We start from the raw sequence: 22,385 nt of genomic DNA on the forward strand, positions 1-22,385 counted from the left end.
ATCATTTCAGAAAGAGAAGATAGATGCCTAGTTTTAAATGGTGCTTGCCAATTGCAGGGCCTATATATAGGGTGTGTGTGTGTTTTTAAATCTACTGCCCAAACAGTAGATTTTAATTATAACAAACGTTAATTTGTAGCACAAAGTTTGCTTCATAAGGCAGATTTAACCAATTAATAATCAAATAATCAATAGCCAGCCATCAATAATCAAACCAATTTTGCGTTTATCTTTTTTTTTTTTTTCCTTTAAGCACCAAATCTTCAGGGTGGTTTGTTTTTTTTTAACCGTTTTGCTTTACCTCAAAAGAAAATTGAGCAGAGTCACTGCAGTTGTTTTTCCACTTTTACAAACTAGTTGTTTTGTCAGCATGAGTGTGACAACAATTAGACGTCCTTGTTTTTGCCCCCATGCCTTTTCTCCTTCACAGTCATTCAATGACAGGCGTAAAAAGAACTTCATCTTTTCACGAAAATTCCCATTCTACAAGAACAAGGAGCTGAGTGAGCAGGAAACGAGTGACCCGGAACGTAAGTAAAACGCTTAGAGGAGACAATGTCACGGTGCAGGAGACGCGCATGACACTGGTACCCTACACTCTGAGCACACCGACACACCTAGGCAAACAAACGTCAGGGTCAGGACAGGTGAGGAGCCATTACTACTGTGACCAATGCAAGATGGCAGTCTGGATTCCTTTCTCCTTTGGAATATCCAAAGCTTCCACCACTGCTTGGATAATTCTTCTCTGCTGCTTAATTTAAAGGTTGTGATCCAGCCATATTTACACTTGCTTAAATTGCCCAGCTTCAAATTTTTGCTAAGGAGAAAGCAACAAGTGCTGAGACATTGCTTTTCTTTTTCTTCCTTCCTTCTGGTGGACTTGGAACCACCTATGTTTCTATCCGGCTCACTGGTTTTAAACTCCGAATGACTCGTATAAGAAACAATGAAATGGGCTTAGGCCCTTATCTCATGCATCTTCCCCACGTGCAGAACGTCCCAGGTTTGGTCCTTGGCATCTCCAGGTACAGGTGAGGCAAACCGCTGCCTGAAACCCAGTAGAGCCACTGCCAATGCGAGCCTGAGCTGGATGGACCAGTGTTCTCAACTAGTGTAAAGGAACCTCCTTACCTCCCATGTACTCGGTGTGCAAGCTGCAGAACACAAATCCCATTGCCTGTTTTTTGCTTTTCCAAAGAGCATGTGTGGTGGTTTGACCTGCGTGTGAACTGAAGGCACATCATGGTGGCACAGTCTGGGTCGCTTCCCAGCTGTCTTAGACTGGGAAAGAGTCTTAGAATACTGCAATGCACTCTGTGTGGGGCTACCTTTGAAGGTGACCCGGAAACTACAATTAATCCAGAATGCAGCAGCTAGACTGGTGACTGGGAGTGGCCGCCGAGACCACATAACACCAGTCCTGAAAGACCTACATTGGCTCCCAGTACGTTTCTGAGCACCATTCAAAGTGTTGGTGCTGACCTTTAAAGCCCTAAACGGCCTCGGCCCAGTATACTTGAAGGAGCGTCTCCACTCGCATCGTTCAGCCCAGACAATGAGGTCCACCTCCGAGGGCCTTCTGGCAGTTCCCTCCCTGCGAGAAGTGAGGTTACAGGGAACCAAGCAGAGGACCTTCTCAGTGGTGGCACCTGCCCTGTGGAATGCCCTCCCATCAGATGTTAAGGAACTAAACAACTATCTGACTTTTAGAAGACATCTGAAGGCAGCCCTGTTTAGGGAGGTTTTTAATGTTTGGTGTTTTATCATGCTTTTAATATTCTGTTGGGAGCCGCCCAGAGTGGCTGGGGAAACCCAGCTAGATGGGCATGTGATTGAGATCTATGAGTGCCACCTCGAATGATTAAGCAGAAGTGGGAAATCAGAAGTGGCAATCAATAACTAAGGAATCTAAAATCATTCAGCAGAAATCAGGAAATCTGTGCCAAACTGAATATGACAATGAGGGGAACTCTTAATACCTTTTATTTCTTTTCTTTTTTTAAAGACTAGTTTGATCCTCAACCACTTTTGGTTGCCTGAATGGATCCTTATGTACAAATTAAAACATTTTAGTGTTGTTTTGCCAAATGGAGTTCTATATTAAATGGATGCATAAAAAGCCAGATGTTGGTGCTGAAGGGTAAGCTGGGACAAGATAGTAAATTTTAAAATCCCATTCTTAGATTAGATTAGATTGGGAGAGATGGAAGCTGTGCATTTTTAAAGAAACTTTGCTGCAGTTACTTTTTTCTATCTCCGAATATTTGCAACAATGGGCTGGTTCACATGACACGGTAAACCAAACTATGGTTTAGCAAGACCTCAGAAGCTTTCTTTGCTCCATCAAGATCCTCCTTGCTTCTATACTGCGCTGAGCTAAGCCAGGTTTTGGCTCCTAGTTAAGCTGCTCCCTCCTCACTAATTGCCAACCATAGCCAAGAATAAACCTTGAGTTAGAACAAACTTGGACTTAGCACAGAACAACATGGCAGTAAAAAGAACTGTGGAAGAGCAAAGCATCCCATTGCTCTCTGGGAGCATGGGCTTGCCAAACCATCATCTGACATGTCGTGTCATGTGAACCAAGTCAGAATTATGAATGATGTGCCAAACCATCTTACACTCTGTTTTTTTAAATCGGCAAAGGGATTTGCGTCGTCTGGCTTGCATACTGAGTCTGTAGGCCAATTCATATGTTTCCAACATGCGTCACTCATAGTTTAAAACCAATGAGCTGTCCAGAACCACGGGTGCTCCTGAAGTCAGGCCATGTGGCCCAGAACACAAGGACCACGGTGCTGGTCTTCCAGCATCACTCGCTGACTGCTTGCCTGGTTTGCCAGCCAAATTATCTTCATCTGAGCTACTTTTCTACATCAGGGATGGGGATACAATGGCTTTCCAGATGTTGATAGACTCCATCTCCTGTCAACTCCAGCCTGCTTGGCCAGTGATGAGGGATGACAGGGCTTGTGCTCCAGCAACACCTGGAGAGTCGTGGGTTCCTCATCCCTTGTCCTACAGCTTCCTTAAGCACCCGTACGCTTTCTTCCTTTCACCGAAATAGATAGCCTTACCCTATGGCTTCCTCGGGCCCTTTGAATTTGAGGGCAGGAGTCATTTCCCAAAAGCGCAGGGATCCAGACTGTGTGATCTGCATGGTCAGTCATGGTAGTATCCATTTCAACGCCACTGACTTCTTCCTTCCTCTTCTGCGGCTGTTCTTTTCTTTCATTGCTCTCTCTGGGGAAACTCCCGTGCAGGACATCCCCGGATTAGGTGACGACGGTTATGGAACAAAGACTCTGAGTAAGTTCCCAGGAATGGTCACTGTCACCCCAGTCTTTTTCTTTCTTTCTTTCTTTTAAATAAATTTGGTTTCCTTTTTAGTTTGGCTTTTGTTCTTTCCCCAAGGACCTCCCACCCCTGGCATGCACAAGATTAGATTTTATTTTTATTTTGTTTTAATTTCGTTCCCCAGCTTTGAATGCACTGGGTGAAATAAGTTTCCATTGGTTTGTTTGTTTTGTTTCGTTCTGCATGACAATATTAATAGCATACAGCATATGAAACAGGTATGTCTAATTCTGTAAATAACACTTTTTTTGTTTACAAATAACGCACCATTGATCCTTTCCTGACAGGTTTTGGGGATTTTACACCAGTCGTTTTTAACCCCTCCCTCCCCTCCCACTGGGTTCCTACAGCTGTCTCAAAGATGATCTGGTCAGGGTTGATCTCAAGGGTCACTGCCATCTGACAGCAGCTGATGCATCTGCTCCTCAGGAAGGTCAAGTAGTACTGCCTGGCCATGAAAATAGGAGATATGGGGCACCCTCTCCTCCATACAACATTGCCTGGTGCAAGGTTGGGTGCTGTGGCCCTCCAGATGTTGCTCCTATCAGCCCTGACCACTGACCATGGTCTTTGAGGCTGACTGGAGCTGAAATCCAACAACATCTGGAGTGCTTCAGGTTCTTTGGCCTAGAGAGAGAAGAGGGGCAGCTAAGTGAGTGGAGGCCACAGTTTCTCCTTACCACCATCACTCACCTGCTCGTGTCGGGGGAGAACATCTCTGCTAGACCAAGTCAAAGGCCCATCTGGTCCAACATCTCACAGTGGCCAACCAGAAGCCCATGTGAAGCCCACATGGGAGACCTGAGTGCAGCAGTATTCTTCTCACTTGAGATTCCCAGCATTTGGTATCCAGAGGGTGTGTGGAGAAGGATGGGGGAGCCATTATGGGCGTGATGCCAAGCGCCACCCAATCATGGATTTGCTCTGGCTTGGACCTCACTTGCCATCTTCCCTTCCCCTGCAATGTGCAGACACGGGAGAGTATGGGGTGTGTTGTATGGTATAGTCATCCTGTGATGACGGTGAAGGCCCAGAAAGCTGAGCGGCAGCCAGATGAACTGAGAACATGCTCCAGAGCCCCCTACAAAACAATGTACCTCTGTGACAGATGCTCAGAGGTCTACTCAATATGGAAAAGCTTCCCAGAACTTAGAACCACTGCTTTAGACCAGTCTTTCCCAACCTGATCACTCTTCAGATATTGTTGGACTACAGCTCCCATCATCCCTGACCATTGGCCATGCTAGCTGTGGATGATGGACATTGTAGTCCAACAGCATCTAGTAGACACTAGGTTGGGGAAGACAGTTTTAGACAGCCTCCACGTAGAACTCATACCAATACCCAGAATGCACTTCATGCTTAATCTTCCTAGATTGCATCTCAAAACACAGCAAAGGTTTGTTTCTGAATGTTCCACTTTATCCCCACCCCTTTTTTTGTTAACTTTGTCAGTTCGTAGCCTTAATGCTTTGCTTTCATTGGAAGAAACCAGGAGAGCTGGGGGTGGCTATCTGACTCTGTAATCCTAGGGAATTGCCTGAGGCTGCAAACTCCTCCCTGGTGAGAGTAGACAGTACCATTTTGACTGCGTAAGGACTAGCACCCACCCTTAAACATCGCCAATCGCGGAAATTATAGTTTCAAGAGTAGGTATCCTAGAAAAACGCAACCTCAGGTCCAAACTAGACAGGACACCACTCGCACAGTGAGCTATTGTGTGAATGGCGATTTTAAAATAAATTTAAATAAAGTACCTATTAACACCAGGCAGGGGCCTTCTTCGTTCTGCTTTTTCTTTTTTTAATTGTCTTCAGAAAATTATACAGACAGCAAAACGAAGAAGCCTAAATTAACATTGCCTTCTACCAATAAGAAATAATAATAACTATTACAATCATGAAAACACTAAAAATACATTTACTTCCCCTTTAAAATTTCTATTCTGGTTACAATATCTTACTATTCTATAAGAATCTGTTACATCCTTTGCTGTCCCATATATTATTTTATTTCCCGAATTCAACCTAACCCTCCCCTCCTCCCCCCCTGCTTCCCTTCACCTGTGTGAGATCTTCCCGTCATAAGATTTTTTTTCTAGTTGCTTTAATAAGATAGAATAACATGGAAACTGTTAAATTATAATTACTTCTTTTGTCCTTGCACGCTTTTGATGCCTACTAAAAACCATTTTCTTTCAGCAAGTCTGCCCAGACGTGCAATTTTGTTATATATACTTGCTTACATTGGCTTGTTTTTAAAGTCTCCTGGTTTTTATGGTTATTTTTGGGATACAGTTGTACCATGGAAGTCGAACGGACTCCATTCCGGAAGTCTGTTCGGCTTCCAAAACATTCAGAAACCAAATCACAGCATCTCATTGGCTGCAGCAAGCTCCTGCAGCCAATCAGAAGCCGCGGAAGCCCCCTTGGACATTCGGGTTCCAAAAGAACATTTGCAAACTGGAACAATCCCTTCCGGGTTTGCGGCGGTTCGGGAGCCAAAACGTACAATTTCCAGGGAGTTCGGGATCCAAGGTACAACTGCATATACTTTATACTCCTACTTTTTATACCCTTTCCGTTTTATAGTATTTTATATAAACTGCGTAGAGCTTTTAAATAAAAATTAACAAGTATCTAAATTTTGTTAAATGAATCATGAATAAATCAAATTAAATTAAATCAATTGGAAGTGCAGGAGGACTTATCTGGGTAGGGATCCTGGTGGCGGGAGGGGTGTGGAGTTGGGGACTTTAACTGCTCCCCTCACAGACACACTGGTCCAGATAGGATATTTCAATTAACTATATGCATGGGGAAAGGCTCCCATTCAGATCCCGTGTGGCCCTCAACCTTATGGTGAATACGTAAGAGAAAACGATAGAGGTTGGAATGGATTTCTTAAAACTCTAGTAAAAAACCATTGAGGATTCTCCTGCCTGCCCCTGCATCACTCTTAACCTTGCAACGACCTCACTTGATATGCATAATGGCTGCATACTTTCTACGGAGTTTTCCCATTCTTTTTTCCCGATGCACATGTTCATGCAGGAAAAAGCAAAAACTCCAGCGCTGCCTCCATTGCCCACTGCTATGAATGCGCTTTTCATTACAGGAATGTATGCTTGTGTGCACAACCTGATGCAACCCTTGGGGTTTCCTTTCTTGCTGAGCATCTTCCTGAACATCAGTTAACCCCACCTGATGGTTGACTTTCCCTGTGAACGGAGGGGGCATTATCTCTTGTGGAGCTGAGAGGTTCGGTTGCTGAGCAAAGGCATTTCACGTTGATAGACCAACTCCTGCCACCCTCCAAATTTCAGTAATTTAGAGAGGAATTAGCAAGAATCAGCAGGAGAGTACATGAAAGCTGGGCAAAATATAGATGGGCTCTTATTCCTGAATGGATATTCTTTCTGTGAATGCAGTGTGGGGTGAAAACCGCATTCCTCATACAGTCCTCTAAGAATAAAAAAAATCCATTGGATTTTGTAAAGGAGGATTGGGGAGCCTTTTTCAAACTATGGGATGTGTGCCCTTCAGGGAAACCTTCTAGGTGTGGGCGAGGCCAGAGGCAAAGGTGGGTGGAGCTATTGATGCAAATTTTGCCTTAGGCTAGTTTCTACACACATACACACACCACCTCTGTATCAAGCAAGGGGCATGATCAGAGTTCAAGGATACCTTCCAGACAGGCAAAAACACTCAGGTGGGGAAGCAGAACCAGTTGCCTGGGGCAGACAGAGAGACTTGGAGGCCATATTAGACCTCCAGATCTGATACTTCTCACCAGGGTTTAAAGCCTTGTGTGTAGCAACAGTCAATCCGAATGGAAGGTCAGATGTTCTGTCCAAAGCCCACCTCATGGCCTCAGAAGACTTCGTCCCAAATTTATAAGGACCACCTTATATGCTGAATCTGGGGAAGACCCATCTAATTCAGCCTTCGCTTTCCAGAAGCTGTTGACCAAGCACTTCCTCTTTAATTCCAAGGCTACAAGGCTGTCTCCCAGGGGTCATATTTCACTGGCGGAACAAATGCATTGCATGCTGATTAGCCACAGGTTCAAGCCCAGGCTTCTCCAGTGGGGGGGGGGGGGAATCGTAGGCAGCAGGCTAACAAAAAAGACCCTGGAGAATCACTGCCATTTTGGAGCGGTCAGTACTGGGCTTGAAATGACTAATGGTCTGGGCTCAGACTAATGGCCTGTGATTTATTTGCAGAGCATTTCAAAGGGGGAAGGGGAATCTAAGGTGGAGGGGAAACCAAATCCAACCAACGTGAGTTACAAAGGGGTTGAGGCAGGGATGGGGAGCCTGTGGCTCTGCAGATGTTGTTACTCTACAACTCCCAAACCCCTGGCCATTAACTGGCTGGGACTGACGGGAAGTCCAAAGGCTGCAGATTCCTGGTCGGTGGATTAAGGCTCCTTTCTCATCATTGCTACTTTGGCACTGCCTCCCAACACTCCTTTTCCAAAGAGAAGGGGAAAATGGTGATGAGGGTTCTTATGCACAAGTTTGCACAAAGCAGGTAGACTACTAGCCACTGCATCAACAATAAGTATGAGTGCCATGTTTCTCGTGGGTCTTCATCTATGCCGAAAGAGCATCACCGGGTTCAGGGAATGGAAGCCTCATGCACCCATAGCCAGGTTCCCCATACTTGGTTCTCCAGCTGTTTTTGGACTACAACTCCCATCATTCCTAGCTAGAATGAGCAGGGATGGTGGAAATTGTAGCCCAAAAACAGCAGGAGACCCAAGTTTGGGAAACCGTGATCCATAGGAAAATAGGAACCTGCCTTCTGTTGAGTAAGACATTGGTCTTACTGTTGAGTAAGACATTGGTCCATCTAGCTCAGTATTGGCTACACTGACTGGTAGAGACGTGGGTGGCGCTGTGGTCTAAACCACTGAACCTCTTGGGTGGCAGTTTGAATCCCCGCGACGGGGTGAGCTCCCGTTGCTCTGTCCCACTCCTGCCAACCTAGCAGTTCGAAAGCAGACCATTGCAAGTAGATAAATAGGTGCCACTGCAGTGGGAAGGTAAACGGCATTTCCATGCGCTCTGGTTTCCATCACGGTGTTCCGTTGCGCCAGAAGGGGTTTAGTCATGCTGGCCACGTGACCTGGAAAGCTGTCTGTGGACAAACACCAGCTCCCTCAGCCTGAAAGCAAGATGAGCGCCGCAACCCCATAGTCGCCTTTGACTGGACTTAACTTGATGCGGGTGGCGCTGTGGGTTAAACCACAGAGCCTAGGACTTGCCGATCAGAAGGTCGGCAGTTTGAATCCCCGCGACGGAGTGAGCTCCCATTGCTCAGTCCCTGCTTCTGCCAACCTAGCAGTTCGAAAGCACGTCAAAGTGCAAGTAGATAAATAGGTACCGCTCTGGCGGGAAGGTAAACGGTGTTTCCGTGCACTGCTCTGGTTTGCCAGAAGCAGCTTAGTCATGCTGGCCACATGACCCGGAAGCTGTCAGCGGACAAACGCCGGCTCCTCGGCCAATAAAGCGAGATGAGCGCCGCAACCCCAGAGTGAGTCACGACTGGACCTAATGGTCAGGGGTCCCTTTACCTTTACCTTTTAACTTTCCAGGGGTCCTTTACCTCTCCTTTTTTTACACTGACTGGCAGAAGCTCTCCAGGATTTCAGATGGGGGACATTCCTAGCCCTACTGGGAGAAGCCAGGGATTGAACTTTGGACCTTCTGCATGCAAAGAATATGCTCTGCCACTGAACTACAACACTTTTCACCAGCTGCTGCTTTAGAAACAGAATTGACATACCCCTCCTCCTCGGCACTTCCACAAGAGTTAATGCCTTTGGCCTTCACTTTATTGGTACTCGGGGACTATCTGGCTGCTCTGGTTCTTTTGACTCCCACTCTGCACCTTCCACCTTTTGCATGACTGGGGAGGTTCCTTGACATTCTGGTGCTTGGATATGTCCTTTTAATTTGCTGTCCTGTTCTTGCAGAGCACCTTTCTTCTAATGCCAGCGATAGTGAAAGTAGCTACAGTAAGTTAACAGATTTTGTTTGGGTCTCCTTTTTTACTTTTGCTTGCCTGTGGTGGTTCTGTTTCTTCTCTCTTCTCCTGCCCTCACCCTCCCCCCCGCCTTCAAACTTGAAAAAAATACATATATAATGCCTTGTCACTTTTATTATTGGTGCAAATGGCTTGATTTGTTACCAGGTGCAAAGAGAAATCAAACCACATCCACACTCTTCATTTGAAGCATGATACTGTTTAAATTTCCCAATGCATCCTGGGAAATGTAGTTTGCTAAAAGTGCTGAAAATTGTTAGAAGACCCCCATTCCCCTCCCAGAACTAACATTCCCAGAGAGGTTCAAAAATCCCTCTTCTCAGGGAGCTCTGGGAACTGTAGCTCTGTGAGGGGAATGAGGGTGGGTGGCGCTGTGGGTTAAACCACTGTGCTGCTTGGGCTTGCCGATCGAAAGGTCGGTGGTTCAAATCCCTGTGACGGGGGTGAGCTCCCATTGTTCAGTCCCAGCTCCTGCCAACCTAGCAGTTCAAAAGCACGTCAAAGTGCAAGTAGATAAATAGGTACCACTCCGGTGGGAAGGTAAACGGAGTTTCCGTGTGCTGCTCTGGTTCACCAGAAGCAGCTTAGTCATGCTGGCCACATGATCCAGAAAAACTGTCTGCAGAAGCGGACAAACACCGGCTCCCTCGGCCTTTAAAGCAAGATGAGCACCGCAACCCCAAGGTCGTTTGCGACTGGACTTAATTGTCAGGGGTCCCTTTGCCTTTTAACAGCACCGTATATTAACTACAGTTTCCAGGATCCTTTTGGGAAGCCAATTAAAATGGTATAAGAGTGCTTTGAATGGATGACATGAATGAGGTGCAAATACTGGGATGTAGCTCTAAAACAGACATGGCCTGGTTTGATGTGTCCTTTCCAGACAATGTTTTCCTCCCATGATAAATTGGCAGCTTCTTGTGATCCAAATGTTGCCTTCCAAGAAAGTGGTTCAGTCAATATGTAAGAAAAGTCCTGCTGGATCAGGCCCAGGACCCGTTTAAATTTAGCATTTATTTTCCAACACTGATTAGGGAAAGGGGAGAAATTCCCTTTTGTTTGCATTTTTATGAGAAAGTGCCTAATTCACACACGACAAACCAAAACACAAACCGAATGGGGAAATGCATGTCATCGGGGGAAAGTGTGCACATAACAGTGCATATAAGTGCACATAAGTGTGAAAATAACAGGCAAAAATGCATGGCATTGTGGGAATTGCTTGCAGGACACTTATTTATTAAGAGATTCACACTAAAATGCACTAGGGTGTTATTGTCTGTAAGCAAGTTGCGCAGATGTGTGGGGAACCGAATTGAAGTCTCAAAAAAAATGAAAAAATTGAGAGAAATTAAGACTGACAGATCCATTCATATGTAACAGTTTAAAAAAGCCCTGCTGGATCAGACCAAAAGCCCATCTAGTCCTTAAGTCTGTCTTCACCTTAGGCAACCAGATGCCTATGGGAAGTCATAGAATCATAGAGTTGGAAGCGACCTCAGGGGTCATCTAACCCCCTTGGGTGGGCTCAAACCACCAACCTTCTGGTTAACAGCAACCTTCTGGTTAACTGACCCACTGTGAGTGCAACAGTGCTCTCCCCTTTTGAAACAGCCCTCCCTTCTTGCTGGTACCCAAACACAGTGTTCAAATTTCAGGGGTCAAAACATGAGCCTGCCTTCCTTAAACTTTTGTGGCAGCTCTGTTGGCTGCAGGGAGTGTCATTTGACTACGATTTAGAGGAGGCAGGGGTTGGCACTTGTGCATTTCAAAAGTTCCCTCAAAATGAGGATGCTACCTGATTAGGAACTGGCAGGGGTAGATGCAGAGGAATACGGAGAGTTGCCTTAAATCAGGTCACACTGTTTGTCCAAATAGCCTCGTTTTGTCCATTCTGGTTGGCAAAATTATTTCACATCACCCCACTAACTGGCCATTGAACTAGATGTGTTAGGGGTTGAACATGTGATTTTCCGCTTGGCATGGGGTTGTGTCCAACTCAGTTTTACTCAGAGTAGGTCCACCAAAATTAATGGACCTAAGTCGGGCACAGCTATTACTTTCTCTTACCACCACTCTGGTGATGGGAAATTCCATTTACAGCACAATGCTGTGTTTACTCAGAAATAAGTTCAATTGAATTCAGTGGGGCTTACTTCCTAATAAATGTGTTTAGGATTGCGGTCATAATAGGCTTGGCTTTGAATGCAAAATATCCCTGGTTCAAACCATGGCATCTCCATGTAGGGCTGAGAACAACTCCCACCTGAAACTCTGGAAGGTAACTAGTTAAAGGCATAGCCAATGTATGTCCTCCAGGTATTGTTATATTACTATTCCCATCAGGTCCAGCCAGCATGGCCATTGGGCAGGGATGACAGGAATTTTAACCAGTCCTGACCATCACCTTCAGTGGGTTTACTCTGAATATGGAGAACATTCGATACAACCCACAGATTAATGATGTTCTCCTCTAAAATCAACTCCTTTGAGGCATTTGGGAACAATCTGTGATTCAGCATTTAAAAGCAAAGGCACTTGATTAACTCGAATTGAACCTAAATTTTATTGAAAGAAATTGGAGCAAGGGGAAGGAGCTTCCTTCCACATCAGACCAGTGCATGTTCAAACCAGGCCTGAATTCTGATTGGCAATGCTCTCTCTGAAATCCCTGGCCTCCTGGGTACCCTATCCAACAAGCCGTCCATCAAATTATGAGTAGCCTTTGTTGGTGCAATCTGAATGGGAGCTCCACAACTGTATTTCCAGAAAGAAAAACGTTGCAATCATTCCCAGTTTTCTTCTGCTGTTTCCTTAACATTTACAAGCCATTTGTAAAGTGTGTGTGTGTGTGTGTGTGTGTGTGTGTGTGTGTGTGTGTGTGAATGAAGCATGGAGCATCTCTCTCAGTGTACACTGAAATAACCATGGGTTTCATACCCTCTGTAAATAGTCAGAATAGTAATCTACTCTACTTTCTTCCAGCTAAACAAGATATTTTGACAGGTTACAATGACATAATCTGAACTAACATTAATTGACTTGCAAAGCAGTGGCCAGAAGCTAAAGATAGGGGAGAAATGTGTTCATATTTCAACAGGAACTTACTTAATTTGCACTTCCTGGACCCATCTGCAGACTGAAACACAGCTTCTCTTTGAAATTCGCACTTCTCCTAATTTTGCAATTCAGGTCTCCAACCAAATATAGATCTCTCTCTCTCTGTGTACGAAAAAGCAAATATTCAGGGACATCCTGCATTAAAAAGTGCATGTTACTGAACATAACACAGAGAAATGCATTGCATTTAGGAAATTGGCACATTAAAAGGTACATGGATTTTGAAGCAAACTTTTTTTTTTCAAAAAATTACAAGCTTTTGTGGAAATGGGGCAAACTGAATTGAAAAATGAGAAACCAAGAAAAATGGACATCGACAGATTAATCCGTCCCAACCTGGGCAAATGAAAGGTGCTACCATTTGCATTTTTATTTTTATTTTGCATAACCTCCAGGCATCATGTACAGGGTCAGCTCCAGTCTCAAGGATGAGGCATTCAGTATAGTCTATCATGAGTCCTGAGGTGTCACCAGGCTTAGGCATGGAGTGGTAGGCTGACAGACAAGGAAGAGGAACAGGAAATGACATCAGGGGTGGCGGAGACAGGGAAACAGAGGCTGCAGGAGGCAGGTACTTCACTCCTCCAGGAAACGACTGCTCCGGCTGGAGAAGCAGGACTCCCACCTCCCCTCTTCCTTCCCAGGAGGAGGAGCACAGAATCCAGGAGGGCAGCAACCACCACTAGGAGTGGAGGAACCAGAGTCAGATGGGGAGGGCACAACCTAGTTGTCTGGGACCCAGCAGCACTCCAGTCACTGGAAACTGACACATCCTCCCCAATGCAATGGGCACCTGCACACTTGACAGTCTTGCAAGACACAAGAGTCTCCCGAGTAAGCTCCCATGGCCCCATCTTTAAAAGCTTGGTGGGTGGGCATGCCAACCCATTGGGACAACTCCATTGCTTCTGTGCAGTTTGGAACTCCTTGCCCCGATCTTGGACTCCATAAGCTTGAACAGCTTCTTCTAACCTAGTCTTTCTCAGCCTGTGGGACCCCAGATGTTGAACTACAACTCCCATCACCCCTAGCTAGCAAGGCCAGAGCTCAGGGATGATGGGAGTTGTAGTCCAACAACATCTGGGGACCCACAGGTTGAGAACCGCTGTTCTAACCCAACTGGTCGTACCTCTCCTGTCACCCAGCCTGAGCATAAAGGCTGCTTACTGAGCCTGCCTCTCTAAAGATCTCTCCTTTCCTCTCAAGAAAGGGTCGGAACCAGAGCCAGGAAATATTCGTTTTCTGGTGAGCCTCCCCAGCAGGTTTACTTGGTGCCAGTGGTGCAATGAGATCAGCGCCAAGTGGCCACGTTGATAGTCTCCAGTGGCATTACCTCCTTCATCTCCTTTTGGTATCATCGCCTTCCTAAAGGTGTTCGATTTCTGACCTCTCCCTGTTTGCTTCCCTTCTGTTAGAGGTGGAGAACAGTATAGCATTATTCTGAGTCAAACCATTGGTCTGTCAAGCTCAAGTATGGTCTACACCAGGCACCCCCAAACTCAGCCCTCCAGCTGTTTTGGGACTACAATTCCCATCATCCCTGACCACTGGTCCTGTTAGCTATGGATGATGGGAGTCGTAGTCCCAAAACAGCTGGAGGGCCAAGTTTGGGGATGCCTGGTCTACACTGACAGGCAGATGTCTCCAGGATTCCAGACAGGGCCGGAGGTGGGTTTTCCCTATAAAGAAGCCTGACCATTCTTTTTATTATTATTTAATTCCCTCCCTATTGGTGAAGAAATTCCACTCCATCTGACCTGTCTGATAGACCTACAAGTTAGGATTACACTTTAGAAAAGTTTTCGTTCTTTAAAACTAAGTTGCCCAGATAAAATCATTCAAAATTGTGACCAGTAACGTTCCCATTACACTCACATGCGCGCACACACACTTCATTCATCAAATGCATTCAATTAAAAGTACAAAGGAACTGACATCAATTGCTCAATTGTTCCTGCGTCTATTTAGCCTAATTGCTCAATTGGCCATAATTGCCCGACAAAACTAATTGGGCGATAATGAAGCAAGCTGAGTGTGTGTGTCTGAACTAAACTAAATGATTAAAAGCAAATGTCTGAATTGCTTGCAATGCATTTTTTATGCACCTTCCCAAATGTTGATTCTGTCGTTAAAGAGCGCGCGCCTTTCTGCAGTCAGAAAAGAATGTGCTTATCGGTAAATTTCCATGCACGCTACCAAACCAACTGCTACAGCTTCCATAATTTATACTTCAGATTTGCCTGTGAAAAGTAATACGTAGCAAGATTTAGATAGTGCATGTTGAATGTTTCCTCTTATAGGGTTTTCTCCTAAAGACCCCTCGTCAGCCAACTCATGGAAAGAATCTGGAAAGGTGCCTTGTGCCAGATCAGATAACCTGTCCATCTAGACTAGCATTGTCTACTCTGACTGGCAGTATCCCTCCAGGATCTCAGGCAGAGAGAAACCTTTCCCATCACCCACTCCCTGAACCTTGTAATGGAAGATGCAATGGATTGAACCTCAGACCACTTACACCCACCGGACCCCACAATTTAACTATGATCCTTCAGGAACTCTGTCATTCATACAGAGCATCTGTGTGTACAAAGGCTCTCCACTCACTGCAACACATAATCAGAACAGTCTCCAGCTTCAAGTCCTCCTGTCCTTCCACTGCTCTGAAGTTATGCAGCAATTTTTCAGGTCTCCTTCCAGTGGCTACCTCCACCCTGTGTCTGGTGCTCCTTTCTGATTCAGAGCTGGGTGAGCCGACCAAACCTTAAGTACGTCGAACGTCGATTCTTCGGCGCTCCTTCTGATTGCCTGATCATTGATCATGTTGGGCTGACCCCTTTTTAAAAATGTGAAATTTCCAGAGGTGCCGTAGTCAGCAGCTGCTGCCAAGCAACAAATGATCTATCCGTTTTCTGCCTTGCTGCTGTTGGCCCAGCTGCTAGTAATCAATGAAGTAGCTTCTTTGACACAGCTGATTAATTATAATTGGGTTACGTTGACAGTTTAAACTGCTGGAGAATTCCGAACGCATTTTGGAACGACTCTGGTTTGAGCATCCTTCAAGAGCTGAAATTGATCTCCACACGGGGTGGGACGGGGGGGGCATCTTCAGAAAGTCTGTTTGTCAACAGTGATTCCCACCCCCTTTTTTCTTCTTTTCACAGGAGGGCAAGAAGATTGCATTCTCTCCTACGAACCTGTAACAAGGCAGGAAAGTAAGCAAAGACTGACGTTCTACTAAACATGTTTGGACCAATCAGATGATCAGTAGATGCCATCTATTCATTCAGGAAAATGAGATCGTACAGTCCTGAGATGGCAGGAGGGGACCATACAACTTCACAGACTAGAAGTGGGGGGGATGTCGCACAAAAGCTCCCTGCCATGAGAAAACTAGCAGAGCAGGATGAAAGCTCTTTTGGCCCACGTTCAGTCCACTGTGGTAGTTTTCTGACTGGCATGGGACACTTACTTGTATATGGGGAGCTGCATTAAAAAAAATTGATACCTCAGCTTAAGTGGTACAGTCCACTGTCACGTTTTAGAATTTTGCTATCTCTTTCTGCTGCCGCTGTGACCCAGATTTAGCCTCTGTGACCCAGTCCATCCATGTACTTCAGACTGCAGACAGGAGATACGTATTATGTGGGGCTGCCCTTAGAAGCTGCTGGTGCAGCAGCTCAGCTGCTCACTGGGACATGATATCACCAGTGAGAAGAGTTGAACCAATTGCCAGTTAGTTACTGGGCAGTGTGCTTGCTTTGGTATATAAAGCTCAATACAGCTTGGGACCAGGGTAAACTGAAAGATCATTTCATTCCTTAGCCTCCTGCAGATCTTATCAGGCTGTCCATTCCACCTCATACAGGAACAGGGCCTTAACTGTTGTGGAACCAACCCTTCAGAATTCTCTCCCATTGTCTTCTCAGCACCTACTGAAGACCTTTTAAGTTTAGGTCCTTCCCAATCTGCATCCATGTTGGAATTATTTTTAGGATGTTGCCAGATGTTTTATTTGTTTTTCCACTCCTTTTTTTGCCCACCTGGGCTCCTGCAGGAGGAAGTGTGGGTTATTAAACAAACGAGTGAATTACATTCTCTGGTACTATCCCAGCTGGCTTGTACCATGTGAACTTTTTGCTTATGTGGTTTGACTCCTTACTCTAAATAGATTTATTTATGTTCCCAACTCCCACTTTGTTTTACTAACAACCGACCTGTCCAGGTAGCCTTTGGCTTGGAAACAGGGACACAGGTGGTGCTGTGGTCTAAACCACTGAGCTTCTTGGGCTTGCCGATCGGAAGGTTTGAATCCTCACAATGGGGTGAGCTCCCGTTGCTCTGTCCCAGCTCCTGCCAACCTAGCAGTTTGAAAGCACGCCAGTGCAAGTAGATAAATAGGTACCGCTGTGGCAGGAAGGTAAACGGTGTTTCCACGCGGTCTGGTTTCTGTCACCGTGTCCTGTTGCGCCAGAAGCAGTTTGGTCCTCCTGGCCGCATGACCCAGAAAGCTGTCTGTGGACAAACGCCAGCTCCCTCGGCCTGAAGCGAGATGGGCATCACACCCCGTGGTCAACTTTGACTGGACTTAACCAGCCAGGGGTCCTTCACCTTTACCTTTTTTACCCTTTGGCTTAGACATAGCAAAATCTTTTCTTTTAACTCGCTGAGTGTGTTCAGTCCAATTCATTTCTACCAACAGGTAAACATGAGCCATTGACTTGCCATCGCACTTTGCTTTAAAGTTTCCATCATCAAGATGTTCCTTTTCTTTCTGCATTTCAGTTAATTACACCAGACCAGTTATTATCCTTGGCCCAATGAAAGATCGAATCAATGATGATTTGATATCTGAATTTCCTGACAAATTTGGCTCCTGTGTACCACGTAAGTATTATATTTTCTGAGACCTATTTCCCCATTTTTCTCTGTTTAATGTTGGGGCGGGGGCCTTTTTTCCTTTCAGAAACCTCATTCCTGCATGGGTAACCTTCCACGGGGCATATGTCATAGGTATGTGGGGACAGAGGCAAAACAGGAGCTGATACGACTCTTTTTTCATAATAATCATTTTTATTAAGTTGTCAATTTTACATTTCAAAATAAACATTTTACAAACTTTAAAGTATCCAATGACTTCCCTTCTTCTCCTTCCATGGTTCATTTTACATATCATACATCCCTGCATATTTTACTATAATAAGGTTACCAGATTTTTTTCAATGAATCCGGGGACACTTATTGTCCTGAGAAAGCTGTAAATCTGGGGACTGTCCCCAGGGAACGGGGACATCTGGTAACCTTATACTATAACCATTCAAATCAGTTTTCCACCTTAACATCCATCGAAAATTATTTACTCTGCTGAATTTATCTTAATGCAGCCAGCGTTTTCAGCTGTATACCATTATTTCCCATGTATTCAATAGATGTTTCCCACTCTTCTTTAAATATATGTTCCTCTTGCTCTCTTATTCTGCAAGTTTTGCATATTCTGTCCACTTAAGTTGCCCGTCCTCTTTAGTTGGGACCTCGCTCACTTTCCATTTGGGGGCTAACAAAACACGGGCTGCAGTTGTTGCATACCTAAATATCCTTTTCTGACACCGAGGAAATGCTGATGTGACTCTTGCTCTTTTGGCTACATTCAGGCAGATATTTCTGTGGCTAGTAACCATGGATAGACTTTGCCTCCATGTTTGCTTCTCCAACATACTAATTCTGACTTGAAGCTGTGACAGTACGCTTCTTATCTCTCCTGCTGCCTTTCCTCATGATACCTTACTAAAATAGCATCCATTTTTAAATCTGGTGCTTATGCTTTTATTATAAGACCACCACATATGATGAAAGGTGCCTTCTTTTACACTTCCAACAGATATTTGAACTCGTCTTACAGATTTTGCTAATTTACTAGGAGTCAGAGCTGTTACAGCATATAGATATGCAGATAGAATCATAGAATTGTAGAGTTGGAAGGGACCACAAGGGTCATCTAGTCCAACCCCCGCAATGCAGGACTCTTTTGCCCAAGGTAAGATTTAAACCCACGACCCTGAGATTAAGAATCTCATGCTCTACCAGCTGAGCTAACCCAGATGGGCATATATATATATAGATAAATGAATGAGATATTGTTCTTGTTGCTGCATGAAACTGGTGAGGAAATGGGTGTTTGTTCCTTGATATCTGAAGAGGAGAATCAAGATGTAGACGTATCTTTGGGTTGGCGAATTTCATTTTTGTCTTGGTGCACTTACAGAAAGCTTTATCCTGCTTTGTTTTCCATCTTCGCTCTCTACCCCGCCCCTAGATACAACTCGGCCAAAGCGCGATTATGAAGTGGATGGTAGAGATTATCATTTTGTCATCTCCAGAGAACAAATGGAAAAGGACATCCAAGAGCACAAATTCATAGAGGCCGGACAGTATAACGATAATCTTTATGGGACTAGCGTGCAATCTGTCAGATTTGTGGCAGAAAGGGTAAGTTTGTTCCCGTAGCAAAGGTTGCGGCAGATAGGCAAGGGAACACTGGCGTGGGCAGATGAGGTCTCCAAAATGCCACAACGCCATTAGAGAGGGCATGAGACAGGCCTCCCAGTGTTAGCTCCACTGCAACAAAGAAGACCCCGTCTGGTGAACCACCTCTGGTAGCCACCAACTGTAAAGGAGATGAATTTATTTGACCCTAACTACATCAAGCTATATTCTATCTTTATCACCAAACTCCAAATATAATTGCACATTGTATTAATTAACATTATTTTTTTAATAATATTAGTGGCCATGTGATGATTTTAGCCTACAAATTTTATTGTTTCATGTCTTAACCAGTATATTAAGGTACTTTTATAGCTCTGTTTAGAGTAGGTAATGTCTTGATAATATAAATGTTTTAAGTTTTTTGTATTAATCCAGCATATTTTCTTTTAACTGTTGAACAATTCTGTGTACATTGCGGCAGCCTTTGGCTACGCGCAATAAAACTGACAGAGTCTGAGACCTATGTGAGAGGGCAAGGTGCTCTCTTTTTGGCTGAAATCATTGCAAGAGTTAACCAATCTTCACCTGCTCCCAACAGGGCAAACACTGTATACTTGATGTATCAGGAAACGCCATCAAGCGACTACAAGCTGCGCAGCTGTATCCCATTGCGATCTTCATTAAGCCTAAATCCTGGGAGCCGTTGATGTGAGTACTTGTCCCCTTGAGAGTAGGAATATTCCATGCCACCCAGAATTCAGCTCCCTGCCATTTCCAGGATTTGGAACATTGCATAACATGGGATGCATGCTTTCCTGGTGTGCAGCTGCCTTTGGGCATTGCTGGTTATGTTCAAATCCAGGAAGGGTGAGTTGCACTTCTTCCATTGGTGTATAACATTCAAGACAGAAGTACTGTTTCTGGAGGACAGGAGACAGGCAGGTGTGGCGGACTCCTTGATCCTGAATGGAGTAACTGTGCCCCTAAAGGAGTCATTCTAGACTCACAGCTGTCCATGGAGGCACAGGTCCATTCTGTGTGTCCAGGGTGGCTGTCTGCCAGCTCCATCTGATACGTCGGCTGAGGCCCTACCTGCCTGCACACTGTCGCGCCAGAGTAGTACTTGCTCTGGTTATCTCCTGCTTGGACTACTGCAATGCGCTCTACGTGAGGCTACTTTTGAAGGTGACTCGGAAACTACAACTAATCCAGAATGCGTCTGCCAGACTGGTGACTGGGAGTAGCTGCCGGGACAATATAACACCAGTCCTAAAGGATCTACACTGGCTCCCAGCACGTTTCCGGGCACAATTCAAAGTGTTGGTGCTGACCTTTAAAGCTCTAAACGGCCTCGGCCCAGTATACTTGAAGGAGCGTTTCCACCCCCATCATTCAGCTCTGAGAGCCTTCCGGCGGTTCCCTCACCGCGAGAAGCAAAGTTACAGGGAACCAGGCAGAGGACCTTCTCAGTAGTGGCGCCCTCCCATCAGATGTCAAGGAAATAAACAACTATCTGACTTTTAGAAGACATCTGAAGGCAGCCCTGGATATGGAAACTTTTAGCTTTTGGTGTTTTATGGTATCTTTATATTATACTGGAAGCCACCAAGAGTGGCTGGGGCAACCCAGTCAGATGGGCAGCATAGAAATGATAAAATTGTTGTTGCTGCTGCTGTTATTTGCATCTCCCCACAAGAGATACACAAGTCACTGCCTCCACTGTTTATCAGAGCCTAACTTAGATGATGCGTGAATTACAGATCTGCTTTCAGACATCACCATCGTCAGGCATGGGCCAAGGCCCACACTCCAGCATGGGGCCCGCTGCAAATCCTGCTGTGCCATTTTACCATAACACTCCTTTCGGGGATTTACAGCAACACCAGAGTCGTCCGCGACTGGACCTAATGGTCAGGGGCCCCTTTACCTTTACCTTTACAGCTCATCCAGCTTTGGGTCCACTGACTGAGCCCCAGCTGAGCCAGGATGAGCAAGTTAAACAGGCATATATTTGGCTGATCTAATAATAATAATAATAATAATAATAATAATAATAATAATTTATTATTTATACCCCGCCCATCTGGCTGGGCTTCCCCAGCCACTCTGGCCGCTTCCAAAAAAATATTAAAATACTGTAATACATCAAACATTAAAAGCTTCCCTAAACAGGGCTGTCTTCAGATGTCTTCTATAAGTCTGGTAGTTGTTGTTCTCTTTGACATCTGGTGGGAGGGCGTTCCACAGGGCAGGTGCCACTACCGAGAAGGCCCTCTGCCTGGTTCCCTGTAGCTTTGCTTCTCGCAATGAGGGAACTGCCAGAAGGCCCTCGGTGCTGGACCTCAGTGTCCGGGTAGAACGATGGGGGTGGAGACGCTCCTTCAGATATACTGGACTGAGGCCGTTTAGGGCTTTAAAGGTCAGCACCAACACTTTGAATTGTGCTTGGAAACGTACTGGGAGCCAATGTAGGTCTGGGGTTGGGTTCTTAATGCTAGCTGAGCCCAGCTGAGCCAGGAATCAGTCAGCCAAACCAGAGATCCCCTGCACCCTAAGTTGTTCATCCTGGTGGATCTTGCCATAGGAATGCCCCCCTTAGTTGCTGAAACAGGAGCACACAAAATACTATTTTTTGAGTAGCTTTCTCCTTCCTTAGCACAGACACATTTGGTGCATCTCCAAATCAGTCATCAGGCAGATTCTTCTTCCCAAGAGCTAGGTCAACTGTAACAAATGTGTGTTGTCATGTACTTCTTAGCCAATTCCTTATGCATCGCCATGCACGTAATTTTCAGCATGCTTCGCACGTGGCTTGCGCTGTGCAGTTCGTTTTGGCATGCGTCTCTGGTTTCATCCGGAGTTTCGGATTATGGTTTCATGTCTCTCTGCTTTGCTTATCCACATGCCGCAGCCGATTTCCTAAAACTAACTGGCGCTTGGAAGGGAATCTATATCCTCCAACCTGGAAGCCCTGCATGCCAGTCGCAGATGTGTGGAAGCAAAATGCGACGGTCATTCACAGTAGTGAAGGGAAAGCTGTTTGCACAGGCTGGGAGCCTTTGTTGTCCATGTTCCAATTGGAAATGAGTTTAGAAAATGAACTCTCCGACAAATTGAGCCCTGGCTGTGTTGCCATGGAAAATATCGCCTGCCCTCATTTTGACTAAGCAGCATAATGAGAGAGACTTGCTTCTGAGGTGTATCATTACTGCAGGGATAGTCAACATGGTGCCCTCCAATGCCATTGAAACTCAGCTCCCATTTTGGCTGCAGTTAACGGAGTCCAAAAACATCTGGCAGTTGGAGTGCAACAACATCTGGCAGGCAGCATGTTGCCTAACCTTACACTAAGCTCTTTTAATATGAACA

General features: G+C 45.3%; 1 protein-coding gene across 37 annotated transcripts in view; it reads left to right on the forward strand.

Moving 5' to 3' along the window:
* DLG2 (discs large MAGUK scaffold protein 2) overlaps positions 1-22,385 on the forward strand; it is an 877,737-nt gene that overhangs the window by 851,103 nt on the left and 4,249 nt on the right. For 22 of the 37 annotated variants that reach the window (XM_083609628.1, XM_083609598.1, XM_083609632.1 and 19 more), the window contains 6 exons: positions 431-530; positions 9,343-9,384; positions 15,695-15,745; positions 17,316-17,417; positions 18,844-19,016; positions 19,615-19,724. In XM_083609628.1, the coding sequence (XP_083465754.1) occupies positions 431-530; positions 9,343-9,384; positions 15,695-15,745; positions 17,316-17,417; positions 18,844-19,016; positions 19,615-19,724 (578 nt within the window). Of the gene's footprint in view, positions 1-430; positions 531-3,266; positions 3,313-9,342; positions 9,385-15,694; positions 15,746-17,315; positions 17,418-18,843; positions 19,017-19,614; positions 19,725-22,385 lie in introns of all 37 variants that reach the window. The other 15 variants (XM_083609629.1, XM_083609634.1, XM_083609599.1 and 12 more) reach the window with 3 other exon arrangements.

This window comes from Podarcis filfolensis, assembly GCF_964270895.1.
Source record: "Podarcis filfolensis genome assembly, chromosome: 4".
Taxonomy (NCBI): domain Eukaryota; kingdom Metazoa; phylum Chordata; class Lepidosauria; order Squamata; family Lacertidae; genus Podarcis; species Podarcis filfolensis.